The 20,442-nt window shown below is 47.2% G+C and overlaps 1 protein-coding gene and 1 long non-coding RNA gene across 5 annotated transcripts in view; one reads left to right on the top strand and one right to left on the bottom strand.

Moving 5' to 3' along the window:
- Positions 1–20,442, top strand: part of LOC308605606 — a 368,706-nt gene that overhangs the window by 242,032 nt on the left and 106,232 nt on the right. The window lies entirely within an intron of this gene.
- Positions 3,331–20,442, bottom strand: part of ZNF536 (zinc finger protein 536) — a gene marked incomplete at its 3' end in the record, with an annotated part of 283,805 nt that continues 266,693 nt past the window's right edge. For 2 of the 3 annotated variants that reach the window (XM_081215811.1, XM_081215810.1), the window contains one exon: positions 11,400–12,979. In XM_081215811.1, the coding sequence (XP_081071937.1) occupies positions 11,400–12,979 (1,580 nt within the window). Of the gene's footprint in view, positions 4,272–11,399; positions 12,980–20,442 lie in introns of those variants that run through there. The other variant, XM_081215812.1, reaches the window with a different exon arrangement.

Here is a 20,442-nt window from a genome sequence, read left to right as displayed (position 1 = left end):
GACCCCCAGGGGACAAAGCCCAGTCCCTGAGCAGTGGCAGCCCTGTTGTTAGGCCCCTCACCCATGCCTCCCCTGATCACCTCCCACATAAATGACCTGCACCCAGGTCCTTATCTCAGGTCTGCTCTTGGGAGAGCCCAACTAGGTGAGCAATGGGCTCCTAGAAGACTGAGAAGATAGATGGACTCTCCTGGACAAGAAAGAGCCCCACATTCTGTGAACCCCTGATTCAACACCAAGGCCTCTGCACCCCAGAAGACACCAGCCTCCATCCCGGCCCCAGGTGCAGGGACACCTTGGATGGCTCGTCCTTGTGTTTGCCCTAGCACTCCCCCCAGGACATACAGAATACTTGAGTCAAAAGAGAAAAGCGACTTGTCCATCATATAAAAAGAGCAATAATTTGGTAAATTAATTGCAAATTTTCTTCCCCCGCTTGGTTGCCTTTCTCCTTTTATGTGGATAATTGAGAGCATATTATATTAATTTGACAACAACAGAAGTTCAAAAAGGAAACGTAACCTCGTGAGCAGTGGGTTACCATTAGATGGGTGTGTCTGAACAACCCCACAAAGAGCACGAAAGACAAACTCCTCATAAGCCAGCCAATTTCCGGGTGCACAAATGGAGATTTTTGCTAATGAAATAGCTGTGCAGAGTTCTCCAACTTTAACCTTGAAAATGCACACTGTTTGCTCAAGAAGCAGAATCTGCTCATGCAGACACAACACTGCCCATGTGCGGCTGCTTATTTAGGGATGTAGTTTAATCATCATGATGTGTCTTTGAGAAAAAGTGACTAGAGGTGAGCAGTAATCGTCTCCCAAAGTTTAAGTTCTTTTGCCCTGCACCAGAGCATTTGAACTTCATCAAAGCAAACACATTTCGCAGCACGAGAAATTGAAGATGTGGACTCCAAGACTGGGCTTCACCATGAGCTGCACAGCGCCTTCTCCTCCCTCGGCCTATCCCATCTCGCGGCACAGCTACCTCCTTGAAACTCCACTCCCCTCTACAAAGGGGGCCTCTTTTCACCTCAGACAAGTGGGCCATCGCTGCTTAGAAGGGTTTAGGTTGTAGGGCCAAGGGCAGAGTAAATACGAGATGCTTGGGGCTGCCCCAAATCTGAGCCCAAACAGGTCGGGCTTGTTAAAATGCCATGTGGGGATTGGCGGGGGTGGGGTGGCAGGCTTCCAGAAACAGGACAGCTGGCCCCCATGTTGAGCTGTGAATGAAGTCGGCTCATCTCAGAGGCCTGGATGCACCCAGCTCCCTCACAGCCACAGACAGGATGTTACCAAGAACGCTCAACTGGTGAGAAGGGAGTTCTTCCCCAGAGTCAGCAGGAATGAGGGGAATGAGGGGGAGGTGGGTGGGAGTGGGGAGAGCAGGGGGAGGGCGGGTCATGAAATGAGAGCGGGGAGGAGGCTGGGAGGAGGCTCATAGAAAACAGGAGAAGAGAATCCACAAAGGTCTCCTCTAAGCTTGAGAAGTCCCCCGGGGGAGCAACCCAGGAAATACCCCCTGCTTTTGCAGTTGAAATGCATGGAGACCCCCTTAGGGGGATTGGGCCCTCGTGGAAGGAACAGGGAATACAGACGCCTGGATAAGGGGCTCGAGGGAGCCTTTCTGCCGTCAGGGTGAGAAGCCAGGATGATCTGTTCCCTGCAGCGGCTCTGTCTCTGTCGCCAAGGCCCGGCCACTCAGGCTGCACGGGACCCCCAGCCCCACCCCTGCCGGACTGGCAAAGCCAGTGCTGTGGTGTCAGCAAGGATTCGCAGAGTGCACAGCGTGGCTGTAAAGGAAGAACAGAGCCAGGGGCAATGTGTTCAACCCTGAGCCCTTCAACAGAGCCCTCTGGGCCTGGCCACATCTCCCCAGGCTGGAGGCATTGGTCTGGGGGGTGCAGAGGGTGCCCCTTGCCTTCACAGAGTTGGATGGTGGCGACCCCTCCTTGGGAGCTGCAAATGTGGCATCTAAAACCCAGCGCGGCTTCAGGCCCTGAAGGAGGGAGCACACAGAACCCCTTACAGAGGCTTGGTGTGCGTGGGGAAGTGATGCAGGCCTCGGGGGGCCAGCAGGAGGCGGGGACCCAGGAAAGGGCAGAGATGAATTCTCGTCCCTAGGGCAGTTCCCCAGACTCAGGGGTCATTGGAAACAAAGACGAAATTCCACCGGAGTCTTTCTTTTGGTTCAGGCTGTGCCTACACACTGCTGGTGAAAGCTCAGGTCGATGTGGCCATGGACCAGGACCTGGTGGCTGGGGTCACTTCGCTTTACCTTGGCTGGGCATTTGGGGGTCCATCACATTTTTCATAAGAACCCACAGTCCGTGTTCTCAGCTTCACATAAACAGAATCATATTCTCAGACTCAGAACCTCTCACTTCTCACCTCTTCCCCCAAATAAGAGACAATCTAATCCTGTACTATATGGTTTTTGGGGTTGGGATCACATGAACAGTTTTCATGAGAAATACTGGAGGGAATGTTTCCAGCAGTCAAGGTTATACATTTGTCTTGCTGCTAAGGCCAGGTTTGTTCAAATGGACAGTTCTGGGCTTCCAGCCCCTTGAACACAGGACACTTTGTTTATTTGGAGTGTGGGGACCAAGCTTGGGGCTTGGGATTCTGTCAAACGATGATAATACCTTTCCCCCCGCCAGGAGCAGTTAGCCAGGGAGCTGAGTGAGCATGGAATTTAGAAGTTTACAAAACAGACCCAATCAGAGAAGCTTGAAAACACCGTTGAAGTGGCAGGGGCCTGAAGTCCAGCCCATGGACAAAAAAACTGAGCAATACAAAAGAAAAGTGAAATCCTTCCTTCCTGCACCCTACCTGCCATGATGGGGTTGAGGGCGAGGCAGGCAGAAGCCTGTTACGACAGACCAGGGCACAACCAAAAAATCTCAGTGGACAAAAATACTCCACACTCCAACAATTCCAAGTACCTTTCCGTGTAAAACTACTCTTCACAGGATGAAAAGAAAATGTTAATGTTTGCTGCAGGAAGGCCGGACAGATGTAGTCCTCCACACCAGGGATGAGGGACAGTGGCCTGCACAGACCCCCACAGGGCCTGTGAGCCATCATGCAGTCTAGACACACACCCGAGAGACACCTGTACAGAGAGATGCACTCCTTGGACCCGCCACGGTCACCCCACCCAAATCAGGAGGTGCCTTGACATTTGTATGATTAGGAATTGTAACTCCTGGGTCCACCTAAAAATGGGTGGAAAATGCAGTAGGTGGCCCAGAAAACAAACCATGGAACAGCATCACTAGTTTCCCTGAATGTCCTGTTGAGTCTCCCGACAGAGGAACGTCAAAGGGTGGAGGGTGTTGTGGAGTGAATTAACATAATGACTCAAAACTGCACTAATGTTTCACAGCTTTTTTTTATTAGCAATACCAAGATAAGTTATTGAAGCATTTTTAGTATTGTTTTACATTCCATTCATAAATGACCTAACTTGTAACTCAGCATACAGCACACTTAAAGATATAGTTTGACACTTATTCAGAAAGCTACAATTATTATAACTTACATGCCTTCATTACCAGGAACACCTTCATATATCTTCTAATTACTTCAACAATACTCTATTCCAAAGCACACGATAACCTGGTACAAGTTTACACATTTTGCTTCAGTCACCATTTTTAAGGAGTGGATATCAAGGTGCTATTCACTGGAATTTTACTGTCATCTGTTCCTGGTTAACATGACAACCTGACACAATATTAAACTAGCAATATTACTGCTTAAATACTATGGAGAAAGATAATTACTGCACTTTTCTGTATTCTTCTAAAGTGTTACAAAATACAGGACAATCAGACACAAGCAGTAATGCCAACGAGACCATCGCAGGGCCCGCCTCTAGAAGCTGTGCTGAGCAGGCCCCCCATCAGGGTTTCCACAGGTGAAGGGACCTCGAATCCACCAGCGTGTGTCATGCAGAATTCATGACTTGGAGGGAATTTTCTCTCCCGTTCAAGTTACTAAGCCTTCACCATCCTTCGCTACTAGTGGAACATATGGGGCAGTATTTTTAGCCTCCCTGATTCTTTGCTCTATATACCGTAGGTTGGTGCGCCATGTGTATACACATACCTATGCCAATAGTAATTATTTATTCAACACACATATGTGTATACATTCTTCTCTTGACTTTACACGATTAACAAGCTGCAGATAGCCACCGAGGAGCACGAACAGACAAGGGCAAGTCCAGCTAGACCGACTAGAACAGGGGGTGTCACTTACCTGCAAGAAAATGTGCAGATTCATTAAACAATCCAGAAACCACGTGGGCTAGAGGCATTTGAAAGCAAGGGCAGGGCCACATTCCCTAATTGTTTAATGGGATAATGACAATAAAGCAATATTTATAAAATTTGGTCCTTCTGTCTCTGGCTAAAGCAAGAAGAGCCCATGTGACTAGAGCAGGTTGGCAATTAGATGTAGAGGTACTGTTGATCAGCGCTAAGTAATAGGAGAAGATGCCTACTTATTGGAAACCTGGGCTTGGCACATAGCATCTGAAAATCAAAAACAAAGATCCTGATTCCTTCAGCAGTTAAGATGTGCTCCGTGGCACATGTGGCAGCTAGATGGCTGCCCGTGCCAACCACCACTTTGATTCAGTAGCCTAAGAAGGTAGACCCCAGAACTTAAGCCCAGAGTACCCCCACACAGCTCAAGACAGCCATGGGGTCACAGTGCTCCTATTGCATATGGCGGTGGCTGGCCCTGCCTGGAGAGTTTGCATTTCCCCAGGGATGTGGGTGTCCGTTCTGACAACACTCTCTTCTCTCAGCATTCTCTTCCTCCCTCCCAATTTGAAGTCATCGTTAGGGAGGAAAAACATTGTATATATGTTTTAAACCAAAGAGCTTGGTTGGCCTCTTCTCCCACCTCAGGCTTGATCCTGGGCAGTAGGTATCACGCGATCCAAAGAGAACATGGACACGGCAACCAAAATGAAAGCTACCAGACTTTTCTCCTGCTTTGGAGGCACTGTTGATTCAGACGGTAGCTTTTGGAGCCAAAAATATGCAGCAAAAGGAAAGGAACATAAACAAGGCTAAATGTCACCAGTGTTTGCCGACTTACAGACACCATCCATTTGTTTGTTCTGAAATGACGAGTGGACCATTTGGCAAATACAATGGTATTCACACAACAGTTCTGTCATCCTGCAGTGCAAACGACATCATGTCAGTGGCATTCCCATGTAACTTAAAAAGAGGGAAGTGGGGGAGGAATAGAATGCCGAGAGAGTCTGCAGAGGGCTGCCATCCGAAGAGGATGCCCTTCGTCAGCATGGTGCACACGGGGAGCCTCTGGATGAGGGCAAGGGTGCTGGCTTCTGTGCAGGAGACCCTGGGGGACAGCACCTGTGCTTTGTCCCACCAGAGTTAAAGGGAAAGGCCCTGCAGCCAGCTGTGAGGCAGCCAGCCTGGGCAGAGCAGGCAGGAGGGGTGGTGATTTGCATTAATTGAAAGGATCTGCCCTTGGACTTCAGGACAAGCCAAGTGGTCCTCCCTACTGAGGCCTGACATCAGGCCCTGGACACACACTGTTACTGGGAGCAGGCTGGACTATGGAAATCATGATAAAATGATAAAATCGGGCAAAGAAAGCGAGTGCAAAAGTTGTGCTTTATCCACAGTCTCTGCAAGCCAACACACAGGAGAGTCATCTCATGAAGAAGAGGAAGAGGAGGATGATTGCTCATTTGGCTTTAAATAAAGCGTGGCAGCTCTAGAGACAAGATCTTACAACAGAGATTCCCTGGGCCTCCTAGGCTCACTGCATTCACATGTGTTGACTGAGCCTGGGCGCCTGTCTGCTTGGCAAATTTGGATTTTGTGGTTCTCTTCCTCTGCCATTTAACTAATTTAACCTCCTTCCTCCATTAGAACCTGCTGGCTTCAGGGCCACACCTTAGAACTTAAGATCATCCACAAAAATGTACCAACTGTCATAGGCTGTGCACCAGTAGCCTATGCTCCGGTGTCTTCATACACACACATGCAGTGCTCACAGTGTTTTCATATATTCCACCACGGCTCCCTTGGAAATCCCTAACTGACCACAGACCTTAGCCATTTATTGGCCAAAGACTGAGGAGGCAGGACTTATTTCCTACTCCAAAGCACTTGCCTTCTAACAGGAGAAGAATTGGGTAGAAACTGAAACGGTGAGAACATGGCAATGAAATGTCAACACAAAATTGCCAGAACTGTCTTCTAAGCTAATGTTCCCACATACCAAGAAATAGCTATCAATGACTTGGCAAGGCAGACCCAAGGAAATAAGATGTGTCTCCATAACCTTGATGGAAAGGAAGATTTGTGCCTGCTCAGTGCTAAAGGGATGACTGCAACCAAAAGACATTTGGGCAGTGACATCATCTCCTTGTGATAGCCTCATGCAGATGTTCACCCCTTCCAGAAAATACCAGCTCAACTGAGAACCATTTATCCAAGCTCTTATACATCCATTGCCTCTTTTTATCCTCACACTTCTGTCCATCAAGCTCACCTCAGAGCCAAGAAAGAGCTCCTGTGTCTTCCTCCTCTGCCTGCATTGGCCATGATGGGGGGCAGCCTTTCAGAGCCCTGGAAGTCTCTGATGCATAGGTAGAGATGTGACCTTCCAGAAATAGCTACTCTGGGCCACCTGGGTCTACAAGTCCTCTCTCTCTCTCTCTCTTTCTGGAACATCTCTCAGATCTCTGGCATTAAATGGCAATAGATGGAACATTGTAGCTGCTGGCCTGGGTCCTGCCTGCATCATCTCACTGGCCAGTGGGGTAGCAGAGGACGGCTTTCACATGTCTTCTCTAGGATGACCACAGCAACACAACCTTCTTTATACTAGAGCAGGGGCCAGCAAACTTGGATCTGTGGGCCAATTCTAGCCCACTGTCTGTGTTAGTGAATGAAGTTTATTGGAACGCAGCCATGCCCATTTGCTTCCTTATTGCTTATTGTCTGCTTTGTGCTGCCCAGCAGAGACCACAGGGCCTGCAAGCCTAAGGGCTCTATGGCCTTCTAAGAAAACAGTTGCCCACCCCTGAATATTTTCAGACTGCCTATGCTGAGAAATCAACAAGGTTTCTGGAGGTCAGAGTCACCTGTTAAAAGAGTTCAGCTTCCTTATCCTGGTTCATTTCATCACACATTTTAGAATACATGAGGTACAGAGGTTTAAGTGGACCCCATCTTTTTTTTTCAGGAAGGGAGTCCTAATTTTCTCATTGCTATGAGAGAATCCAGGGTCGCAGGCATAACTTGGGTCAGGGAAGCCAGTTTCCCCCCAACTGGGGATACTGGGGCTATTGCTGGTAATGACCCTGCCTTCTCACTGGCTTCCTCCCCACTCTGGTGGGTCACTTGGTCTGGCAGCCTCGACACAAGGGCCTCATGCCCACAATAGACAAGCTGATAGATTCTCCTCACTCAGCCGGGCTTCCCTGAGTGGCGGTAACTCCAGAGCAGAGCTCTGAAGAGTAAGAGGGTTGCACTCTTCTCACTCATGTTCCCTTAATTTGATTTTAGTTCTTCCCCATCAACCCTACCCCTGGGCTCACCAAAGAACACAGAGCAAACTGCTTGCAAGACTCAATAGACGATGGCTCCCAGACATCTGTCTCAGGTTCAAAAGCAAAAGTAAGGGTTGCTTTCTAAATCCACAAACTCTGGAGTGAAGCAGGCTCTGTACCTGGGCCATGCAGCCAGCCCCCCAGGTGCTGTGCAGCCCAGCCTCTGTGCTGACTAGGGCCCACCAGAGCACTCTCAGATCTCGAAGCTACTGGCTGTCCCAATAGTTTGTCAGATTTCTCAGGCTGGACAAAGGGGCTGTCTGCCTTGTCTTGTCAGTGGATGTGACGCTGCCCTGGTCTGCCCTTGCCCCCCTTATTAAATACTCACGTGGATCTTGTCCCATTACAAAACCAAGGTCAAACCCATTCCCAAAACACCGAGGGCACATCCGAGTTCTCCAACGGCCGGGAGTGCCCTTGTACATTATGCTCTTCAACAGAAAAAAGAAAGGTAGGCCATGCCTGGAGTCTGGAAACCACCTCACGAAATGGGGACTTCGATTGGAGCAGGATTTCTTGTAACGAGATCAGGCCTAGAGTGGGAACTGACTCACTCTAGAAGCAACAGTGCATGTCCTTCAGCTTAATCCAAGATGGCTCAACCGCCTCCTCGGAATTATCTGTAGTGTGCCTCTGATCTTTTGAAAATTCATGCTCAAGCTCTCAACGTTGGCACATGCTACATACCTCCCCCACCCGGCTGGCTGGGTTGCCTAGCAGTGGACAGTGCACATTGTCCAGGACCCCAGGTCCATGACACCAAGGAATGAAAGGCCAGAGTTTTAAAAGTCAGAAAGCAGGCATGCAGAATTAAGGAAGCATCCAGAAGTAGAGCCTATAGCATGAAGATCACCCACAGACTTAGGGTTAGAAGCCACCTTCTCCACTTACTAGCATGTGTCAGCAGAGCCACTGAGCTCTAGTGGGGGGGGGCGGGGGGGTCTATGTGATTTGAACAATATCTTTACTGATGCTTCTTCTAACACTTCTACACTCATGAGAGTAGAAACAGACAGACATTAGCTCCTCCCACAAGCCTGTTTCTAAGGGTGTCAAAGTGGGGATTTGGGTTTACTAACCAGATAAAATCAGACCCCAAACTCTCTTAAGTTGAGAACTATCAGAATAATTCTTTGGTTAGGCAAAGCCCAGCTTCTTGAGGAAACCAGCTATTAAGCTGGTGGGCCAGTTTGGAAATCCATATCTACTCTGAGTGGAGCAGAGAGGAGGGAATAAACATTAGGAATATTTGATTCCTTGTGCCAATATCATTTCCACCCTGGCAAAGTCAAGCCAATGGGAGTTTGAAGTTTTCAACTATTGCTTGTGCTTTTTGCAATGCTAGAAAGGCAGTAAACTAGGCAGTAAGAAAAAATGTCCTCAAATGCCCCCTTTGTAGCTCAGTGGGTTTAAGTTTTCCTCACAGATATCAACTCTTAGGAAGGATGAATATGCCTGGCCCTCCTGGGTCACAGCAGCCAATAAGAAAACAAGAAGAGGATTTTGATGATGGTGGGCCAGGTATGGGAAGGGGGAATGAGAACTGGACAGAGTCAGGCCATCCTGGAGGCGAAAGGACAGGGCTTCCACCCCAACCAAGCAAACACAAAGGCCAGAGAAGGGCCTTCCTCGCCTGCTCCCAAGCTAAAGCAAGAGGGAGGATGCAGAAGAAATTAGGATAAATGAAATGCAGAACTTGTGCACTCTAAAAATAGGCATTTTTTGGCCGGAGTTAGTTTTGGCATCTCACCATGAGTTCAAGGTGGATCAGTGGGACCTGGACCGTCCGCTGGGAAGTGACCAGGTGCCTTGGAGCCTGGCTGGCCTGAGGGTCTTCACTCCCCTTTTGGGAGAGAGGCCACGACTTACATCTCAGGCTCTTTCGCCCAATGGCTGAAAGGTTGACTAAGCAAGTTTTTTTGCACGTACCCTGGAAATGTCAGGGAAGTGTGGTGAGCTGCTATTCTGGGAGGGTGTAAAAGGGCCTAAGAGCTGCAGCTCGGAGGAAAGGGCTTCCTGGTGCTGCCTTCCCCTCCACCCTCGCCTGGTGCAAAAGGACACAAGTGGGCACGCTTCCTCAAAGGCGGGCAGCCTTCCTTCGGCATTGATAGGACGATGAGAAAATTAATAGGGGTAATATGAGCTCATTTCAATAATAATGAGCTTATAAACATGCCAGGTTTTGATCTTTTCTGATGCATGGATTCCTGGCAGGAACTATGGGTCCTACGTAGGTATTTGAAAGAACTGAAAATAGACTTAAAAAAAAAAACCCAAACAACAATAAAAAAGAAAGCACTCCAATCACAAACTTAAAAACAACAATAAAAAAAAAGAGCAAAAAAAAATTGGACTGACATAAAACTCTTTTCTCTTTCTTTTAAATACTGTTTTTAACAGCTTCAAAAGTAATGAATTGTATGTGGCTAAAAATAGATCTGGGGGTGCTGGTTAATGGGGCCTTATGAATCATTCAGCATAAGGAATTGTCAATATTTTTTTGAGCTGTCAGAAATCCATTTAGTGATTTTTGACAATTCAAAAAATATTTCTGACTGCTTGATCCAGTTCTTAGTGAATTAGGGAAGGAGAGGGAAAAAGAAATACATCAGTTTAAATTATGAACTGAGTCCAGCTTGCTGAATCCCACTCTGTGCTAAAAGGAATGTCAGGATTCAGAAGTTAAATACTACTCCCTTCCATCCATTTTCCTTCCTTCTTCTCTCCTTTCCTTCCTCCCTTCTTTGCTTCCTTCCTTATTTCTTTCCTTTTTTCAACAAGTGAAGTAAAGTCACAGAAATTCATTCATAGATTACAGATGGAAAGGTACCGTGGTCATTTGTCTCTAGTGAGGATATTTGGGGCTGGGAATAACATACTGAGCTTCGATTCGGAGAAAGGCTTTCGAATAAGAATATCTGGGTGACAAGAGAATGACTTTGATCCTCCCTGCCCAAGCCAACATTGATTTGATGCAGTTCTAGGCTTCAAATCTAGCATTACTTTTTAAGATCTGGAATTACTTTGGAGTAACCATATTCTTTAAGGAGGTAAAGAAATGCCAGTTTGCTAACGAGATCAGGCAGGCATAAATCCAAGACACACAGGATCACAACCCTGCTAACCAGGGACTTCATAATGTACATTCTTGTTCGAACAACAGGTGAAGAAACAGACAGACAGAAGGCAATAATAGAAGGCCAAAGTCACAGTAACTGCCATTTGATATGTCTGAAGATGAATCACAAACACCCCAAACCATCTCCCTGTTTGGAGAGAGGGTCATTTTATTTCTACATTGTGGTTAGTGTGATATGATTTTAGTATCCTCAAGTCATTATAAAGAAAAGTTTCAGAAAGCAGATTTGGCTTAGCAAAGCAGTAAGGGATTGTCTTTAGGCATCTTATGCATAAGTTGAAAAGACTGAAAAGTTTGCAAGTTACCATGTCTCTCTCTCTTTTTGTTTTTAGAAATTTTTCCTTTCCCCCTCAAGTTATGGGTTAAAAACAGGAGTAGTGCACACTGTGAGACCCCGCCCCCTTTTCCGTGCCTTCCGTACAGGCATTTCAGATCACAATGATGCAAACTGAAACACAAAAGTACGAGGTCCAACACTTCTAAATGAAGTTGACTCTCATGATTGTCTATATTGCATATACAGCATAGTCGGGGTACTTTTTATGCGTAGTTCAAAATCTGCTCGTGGATAAGTCTACCCCATTTTTTAAAAATGCACAAATCAGCACTGATGTTTTGGGAAATGAACTAAAGGAAGAGGATTCTAAAACTTACCACACAAGTCTGGCCTCTTGATACATCCAGAATTTGCTGTGCTACTTGCAAGTCCGTTAAAGGCTGCTAAGCCATCGGCGCTGTAGGCCCTGAGGACCGACAGCACGTTCATTGGCTTCTCCAGGCCCTGGGGCCCCCGCTCTGGCTTGGGCAGGCTCGCCACGGGGTCCTGGGCTGGAAGAAGGCCCGGGCTGTGCCACTGCTTCTCCGATGCCTGGGGTAGAGGGGAGACCAGTCCCTGGATGGGCTGTGGGGCGCCTGCGGGCAGCAGGCCATCCCCACCGTCGCTGCCCCCGTCCTTGCTCAGGGCAGGCGGCTTGCTCATCACCTCCGGCTCCGTGTCGATATCCTCTTCCTCGTTGTTTTCTCCTTTGGAGGAGTCCATGTCCTCTGAGGAGGCGATGTCCGAGAGGTCGTCAGTAGTGCTCTTATTTGTGGTTTCAGGGATCAGGATCGGGGCATCATCTTCCAAGTGGGCCTTCCCGTCGGGCTCCCTGTTGGGGCAGGAACTGGAGGCCCCCGAGCCCAGCAGACCTGGGTAAACACCGAACTGCTTGTAGAAGTCTGACGGGAAGTTACAGAACGTGGGGTCCACGTGGCCGGGCCACGGGCCACCCTTCTGCTCCCCCAGAGTCTCTTTGACCTGTCCTTGGGCCATCTTTTCAGAAGCCGAGTCTAGAGGCCCCATCATGGTGGAAAGCGCCATCTCTTTGCTTGATTGTACCGAGGGCAACAGGGCCACTTTACTGGCCTCCCGGGCTTGGTCTTTGCAATTGACCGTCACCCCGACGGCACTATCTTTGCGTTTCGATTTGCCCAGGTGGTTGGCCTGGAGATGAAGGGCCATCAGCTCCATAGAGGACGTCGTGAAAGCACAAAACAAGCAGCCATGCCACGCGATGCTGTCTTGTACAGTCACCGAGGAGCCTGGGAGGGAGGCGGCGTCCGGCCGCACGGACAAGTCCAGGGGCTCGTACTGAGACTTCTCAGACTTCCTGGGGGCCGCCTTGCCGCCCGCCTTCTCCTCGCCGCCGTCTGCCCCGTGGACCTTCATGGAAGGAGGGTCAGAGAGGGCTTTGTCCTTCATGTCCTTCTCCTTCTTCAAGGAGCTTAGGACAAAGCTGTCCATGAACGCTTGCAAGGACCCTTGGAAATTCACACCGTTGTTCACGATACTTTGATAAGCTCTCCCGATTTCGGAGAAGTGGGTGCTTTTGGAAGGAAGGTCGGTACCTTTCAGAGTGTCTGAAGGAGCCTCAGAAGACAAGCCAGTGGCCTGCCCTGAGTGATCTCCAGATGAGAACACCCCTGATGTCCACTGCTGAGACGCAGGGCCACCTCTGAAGTCGATTCCGGGGAGACCCTTAAAGGCGCCCCTCAGGATGTCTGGCCTGATAAACAAAGCAGCTTTGTTGGACAGCTCGTCCCTGTGGTCTTGGTTCAGGGGCTGCCCAGACAGTGGCCCGGCTCCGTTCTGCCGCTCCCGGTGGTGCCGCTCTAGGTGGTATTTTAAGGAGGCTGATTGGGTGCCGGCATAATCACAGTGGGGACATTTGTAGGGTTTCTCACCTGCAAGATTTTGGTATAAGGAGAAAGAAAAAAAAAGTGTTAATCTCATTTTGGTGTGCTGAACAAGGCTAGAAGGATCAACATTTGTTCTTGGAAACAAAGCAGCTCAAACTAATAATTAGTTAGAGAACAACTGTTTTTTAATAGAAGAATAATTCGTACTCTTAAGCTTTTTTAATGATTTTGTACCATTTGGGACTATTCAGGAATGACATACTATCTACACACAATTAGCTATCTTTTTCTTTATCTAACATGTGAAAACGGCTGTAGATTTAAAAGCTATGATTATGAAAATTAAGCATAATAATTTCAACCACAGTGATCATTAAAAGTAGAAGTTTAAAAAGACAAAGTATGTAACAAATGGGTGGTTGCAATATTTTGTGTATACAATAGCTCTAAAATTTGTTTAAATTATACACATGGAAACCATTTTTAAACCTAAAAATTTTATGGCACTGTTACGCAAGACTGAAATGAATGATTTAAGTCTTGCTCTGCAGTAAATCATGGATATAATTAGCAAATGGCATACTGCACAAGTAATTTATCATTATTTGGAGGGCACCATTCCAGACGGGCTCAGATATCCGCAGACCTACTGCATTGTTTCTAAATAAAGAACTATAAATACCGATTCTATAAAATATTAATACCATTACAGTGCATTATGATTGCAGCATGTAAAGACATATAGTTAAGATAAAAAGCAGTCAATAAAACTTAAAAGAAAATGAGTAATAAAAAGGCACAAAATATATTTAGTTTCTGTATTTGAAATTAACATTATCTACTGGTCTTTGTAGTGCCTTAAATTTGTACTAATGGCAAACCTAATGCTCTGGTAGTAAAATGTGTAATTTACCGATAATAAGCACTTTCTAGAGAATAAAAATAGCTTTAAAGACTGTTTTAAAACATATAAGATCATTTTCATGAATTAAATATTTATTTAAATCCAACACACAACTTCTATTGTTCTTTTCACTATGGGAAAGATACCATAACATACAACTTAGACCTGCCTGCGTTGTAGGAGAGAGGAAGAGGGGAGGGCAAACAAATGCGGATTTAAATATATTCCAATAATTTGTTCACAATCCAGGGTCTTCTCTGGACTTTGGAATCGAAAAGCTCTCTGGAAGGAATGGGACTGTTAGAGTTCCCAGGAGCTGGTTCACAACAACTCCCTGTCAATATCCACAAATAATTCTCCGAGGAAATTCAAGCATCCCCCACCGCTTCCTCTATTCTATTGTAAAACGCACTGATCTAAAAGCCACAGCAAGTCATGGGTGAATGGTGTATTCTGGAGACATTTTACTGTGTCTAGTCTCAGCTGATGCCGTGACTCCCAGTTCTCCAGGCATAGGCCATTTGGGGGTAAGGCACTTGTTGGGGGTGGGGTGGGGGGGATGCATGCATTTTGTAAATAAGAGGACCACCAGCCCAGGTTCTGAGCAGAGGACTCCAGGTCACCTCCAGACTGTGCGCTCCAGCCTGGGAGAAGCTATGCCTGCCTCATCAAATGGTGGCTATGTGCTCCTCTTTCCCTCCTACCAGCAGCTGAAGGTTTCCTCTGGACCCATCAGATTCCCAGCTGGGAATCTCTTTTTCTGAATGCAAAGGTCACATTGTCTCTAGACCAATGACATGGATCTAGAGGAAGGCTCACTCCCCTTTGATGTAAAGGTACAAATGGCTTCAGGCACCATTTCCCACTTCTTGAAGTCAATCCCCTTGTTAGGCTTGGATTCACTTCAGCCACTGCTATTTGGACATCTCACTGGAGACTAGGGGACACCCTCAGTGGGATGGGCACTGTGGACGGGGTACTTCTGGGCTGACCTAGAAGTCCAGTGCCAGTTGGAGAAGAGGCAGCCCCTGAAGCTGAGGGGGTGTCTGCGGGGCTTGTGGTAGGAGAGCCTGATGAGGATCTCAAGATCCTGGCCCACGGGTTGCTGTAAACCCGGGGGGAGGGCCCTGCAGTGAGAGTTGGCAGAGGTGCCTACAGGTACTGGATGAGACTCGGGTTGCATTTCAAAAGTGCACCTGGAAACGATTAAGTGCATCTGGCAAAGGGTTTGTAGAGCATGCATGGGCATCCATCAGCAGGAGCTGCAGAGAGAAAACGTAGACCTTCCCTCCAGGCCTGGGTGGAGTGGGGACTGCCTTTCTTGGCTGACTGCAGGGATGCTCGGAAGATGTGCGTAGATTTCCAAGGGACACACACTTGAAATGCTCACTGGAGCAGTGGTTGTCAGACTGTACTGAGCATTGAATCCCCAGGAGAGTATAAAACACCAGTTCTGGGACCTAAGGCAGAGCAGTTCTGATTCCCTGGGTCTGGGGTGGGTCCAGAAGTGGGTGCTTCTAGTAAGTGCCCCTGATGATTCTGATGCTAAAACTGTAAACAGTACATTTTGAAAAACCAAAGTGGAACAGCTTGGGGAGCTTTCAAAAGTGCTGATACCTGGTCCCACTTCCACCTCCAGAAATTCTGAGTTCCCGGGACAGACTGGGCTCTGGGGTCTTTCAAAGGCCCCCACGTGACCCTCTGTGGCGCCTGGGTGCAGAACCACTACATAGAGCCTCCCTGGGAAGTACTCTTTTAGGTCGATACTGTGGGAACAGTGTACCAGGGAAGCTAATCTGGACCTCTGGACCCCAGGAGGCATTTGGAGAGTCTGGACTGGGGACAGAGAACCTGTGTTATTTTTGCTCCACTGGGCATTCCTATCTTGGGACCTTTGCTTCCCCGACCTATAATGTGGCAAGTCGGAGCACATGTTCTCTATGGCATCAGGTCAACTCTAAAAGTCATGTTAAGGGCTAAACAAAGTCTCCTGAATGATGCCAGAGGCATACGTGTCCATACATGTATGTACCCGCACACCCGGAAACACATGGATTCGTTCACACAGTCTCTATTGAATGAGCAGCCCCTACCCCCCAAGTACTGTTCTTGGTGCTGGGAATTGAGTGAAGAACCACAGAGACAAGGCCCCTGCTCTCATGGCTTTGAGAGGAGACATATCATAGGATCATTAAAGAAAGAGGCACACACACACACACCACACATCACACACACACACAACATACATTACAAACACACACGCCAAACATCACACACTCACCACACACACACACCACACATCACACACATACACACGCACAACCACACAATGCACACCACACACACTTCACATACACACCACACACACCACACATCACACAAACTACACATCACACACACTACACATCACATACTCACCACACACACACACACATCACACACATACACGCAAAACCACACATCACACACACCACACATTACATACATACCGCACACACACCACACATCACACACACTACACATCACACACAACCACACATCACACACACCACACATTACATACATACCACACACACCACACACACATCACACACATTACACATCACATACACACCACACACACACCACACATCGCACACACACACATCACACACACCACACATCACATACTCACCACACACACACCACACATCACACACATACACACACAACCACACATCACACACACCACACACACTACACATCACATACACACCACATACAAACACCACACACCACATACACACACCACACATTACATACATACCACACACACCACACACACATCACACACATTACACATCACATACACACCACACACACACCACACATCGCACACACACACATCACACACACCACACATCACATACTCACCACACACACACCACACATCACACACACCACACACACACCACACAGCACACACACTACACATCACATACACACCACATACAAACACCACACACCACATACACACACCACACACACATCACACACACCACACATCACATACACACCACACACACACCACACATCAGATACACACACACACATACGCACCACACATCACACACACACATACACACCACACACACCACACATCACACACACATCACACACACAATACATCACACACACACACACCACACATCACATACACACACACACACATACACACCACACATCACAAACACAGCCCACACATCAGAAACACACACCACAGATCACACACACACCCCACACATCACATACACACCACACACACCCCACACATCACATACACACCACACACACACCACACATCACATACACACACACATACACACCACACATCACATACACACACACACACCACACATCAAAAACACACACCACACATCACAAACACACACTACACATCACATACACATCACACAGTGCAGGAGAGGATCTCTTCACTTGACCCACTGTTCTTTTAAAGTTCAAAACAGGCCTTGACCACCACTGTTCCAGGGAAAAGAGGCCACATCTGAGAAACAAGAATGGTTCATTCTTAGCATCTAAGCCTCCAAGGATCCAGGCCCTGGTAAATTCGGGGCCACTTAACGAGAGTCCTCAAGGATTATTTTGACTGCACAGGCTCTAGAAAGCCTTCTATGCACTGCCCGTGCACACACCCTGGAACAGCCCTTGCAGTGGTTTCTCCACGTAGCTCCACCTCCAAGTTCCTGAGAGACTTTATTTGGGTGACTGCCTGCTACCACCCAATTCCCCAGAGAAATGCTCCAGAGTGAGCTGCATGGGATAAACGCACCCGCTTTGGATGTTTCATTTTAAAAATGAACAAAAACCTGATTTTATTTTCTTTATAACCCCTAAATGATTTGGATAACCACTATCGTCCTCTCGTCCTTGAAGCCTTTCCTGGGCTTCATCACTACGAAGGGTACAAGGAAATGCTTTTGAGACCACCACTAGCCCTGGCTGGGGTGCGTTTCTGGTGGGCAGACCCAGGGGTGAGCACATCCCCCTGGGGAAGCCTGGCCACCCAAGGCTCTCGTTTCACTGGAAACAGTCCAGCTGTTTCCCAAGCAGCCTCCCTGAAGGGCACATTTCAGAGCTCTCAGGAGGCAAACGTCTCACAACAGTGGCCTGGACTGGGTGGGAAAAACCTGTCAGCACATTCAGTGGGCTCTGAGGTACGGTCAAGGTCTGCTCTTCGGTTTCGTCAACTGACAAACGCCGAGTCCTGTGCTAAGAGCTGCTTGTTAGTCAGCGTCATCCCACCCAGCCCGCTTCCCCGCCCCGGGCAGGGCTCTGCCTGAGACTCGGAAAGACGTTCTGTGCGGCCCCGTGGCCCAGACAACCTCAGACCCTGCCAGCAGCTCTGTCCAGTTGAATGACTGCCCACTCAGACCCATAAATGAGTCCAAATCTACTGGGGGGAATCGGACAGACTGCCCAAGGCTTTCCAGGGTGCCATGAGCCCTCTGGTCACCTCCACAATGTTCGCATTCAATGTCTTTGCATCTGCCTGTTGCAGGAGCCATACACTCAGATGCTTTCAGAGCTGAGCAGATGATAGGAGTGTGCGAAACAGCGGGGTGGGGGCCACCCACCTCTCCTGGAGGGCCACCGCCACCCAATGCCACCAGCAGTGGACACAAGGACCTCTATCTAAGGAAAGCCTTGCTTCCAGATTTCTACATGCAATATCCCAGTTTTAAAATATTGGCACGTACTTAAAAACTTTTTCAAACGCAGAGAGGGCCAAAGACCCTATTCTGCAGACCAGGTCTGGTCTACGAAACTTGTGTCTGGGAAAAGGATGACCAGGGATGAGTCATTCACCTACCGAAGGAAGCAGGGAAGGACAAAGTAGGTTTCTGTGGGGAAACTTCTCACAATATTTTAAAGGAACAAGAAGTGGGCCCAAACAATGCATTTCTAGAGAAGAGAGTTTTGCTAGAAAAGGCGTAATAAATTTAAAAAATCATCAGTTCATCATTCCATGGTCTAATGAAATTATTGGAACCATCTTACATTAAACCAGCTACCCACTGACACATGGCATAAGATGTATATTCAATTCTGGAATATCATTGATAACTTCTCCAAGTCGTTGTATCATAAATTTTAAGAAATATATGACCAAGTGGTTTAATTAGTTCATTGTACCTATTTTTACATGGTCATGTCTTTCATCATTTTGAGCCTCACTTTGCACTTGATATTCAAGGAAACCTCACTGTTCTGGGGAGTTATTCTGGAACTATTCAGAGCAAGTTCCCTATAGTGCTTCTCCAAAAATAACAGGGGGATTCATTTTATTCTCGTTGGAAATCCCTTTATCAAGCTTTTAAGAAGGGCTTCATGTTTCTAACTTTCTCGTGTGTGTATGTTAAAACCCCAAAAGTGTTTTCACTTTTAAGTTGGGTAACCTAATATTTTCCTGTATTTGCATCCTCTATTTGATATTTATTTAGTCTTTCTACATGTCTTTACTTAGTTAATACCAGGAGAGATAAATATGGTGGTGCCTTTGCAGAGAAGCTTCAGTACATTAATATAAATTGTACACTAATTCCCCCAAAGCATATATATATTGTAAACCTGAAGACTTTTCACACAGCTGCTTATTGCTAAACAGTGCCTTGTCCAGAAGGGGACAATCTGTGTCTCTAATTGCTGTCACTGAAGCCGAGATTCATTATGTGACTTTCCCATTAAAATGTGAGCATTAATTTGTATAATGAAATATCACCCACTGCAGTGTTCATTAGCCATGCCCTACTGTATACGGTACATTGTTAGCTACCTAGAAACTGTAGTTAATTTCACTAATGGATATTTCCCTACTTAGTGTTTGGTAGGAAATTTATACTGTAACATTACCTCTTAAACTTTTAAGGAAATTTAAATTCAATCAATTATTTTCAACAAAAGTTTGGGATGTCATTAAGGCAGGAAAAGCAAAGATGGGGGACTGTGGAAGAAGGAAATGGGCTTTTAGTTCATCTTAGAAAAACGACAGAATTTTAATTCAAAACAAAAAGAAAAAAAGGAATCGTCTCCTTTCGGGCAAATGGGTCTTTTTGTTTTCTCATCATTACGCAGGTATCTGTCCCCCACTAAGAATAACTCAATGCTCTCCTTTTAGAAAAGGAAATGGGAAGAGAGCCCATTTTAACCAATCCTTTTCTGAACATTTATTCAATGTGCTTTTATAAATGTCGAAACAGCCTGGTTACCTCGCCAGAAGTGGAGATGCAAAAGCATCAAAGGTAAGCTGTGTGTGCATCAAGCTTAAGGCACCTAGGTTAGGCCGGCTGAACTTTCATTTCCACCCACATCCACAGACCAGTCGCTGCTTGGTTGAAAGGCAGTTTCCAAAAAGGCATCAGGAGTTTATCATCTCCACTATGCCAGCGTCTAATTCCACCCCACTTTCCATGCCAGGGGTCAGGGAGCCTCCACCAGCCACAGTGGCCCTTTCCTTGCCCCACCACCTCCCTAAGCTCATTGGGCTGGTGGGAAATGGAGGCAAGCGGGTCAAGGAGGCCTCAGGCCAGTCTGAGTTAGGGGG

This window comes from Mesoplodon bidens (genome assembly GCF_964165515.1).
Source record: "Mesoplodon bidens genome assembly, chromosome: 18".
Taxonomy (NCBI): Eukaryota; Metazoa; Chordata; class Mammalia; order Artiodactyla; family Ziphiidae; genus Mesoplodon; species Mesoplodon bidens.
This window is presented reverse-complemented; position numbering and strand designations above follow the sequence as displayed.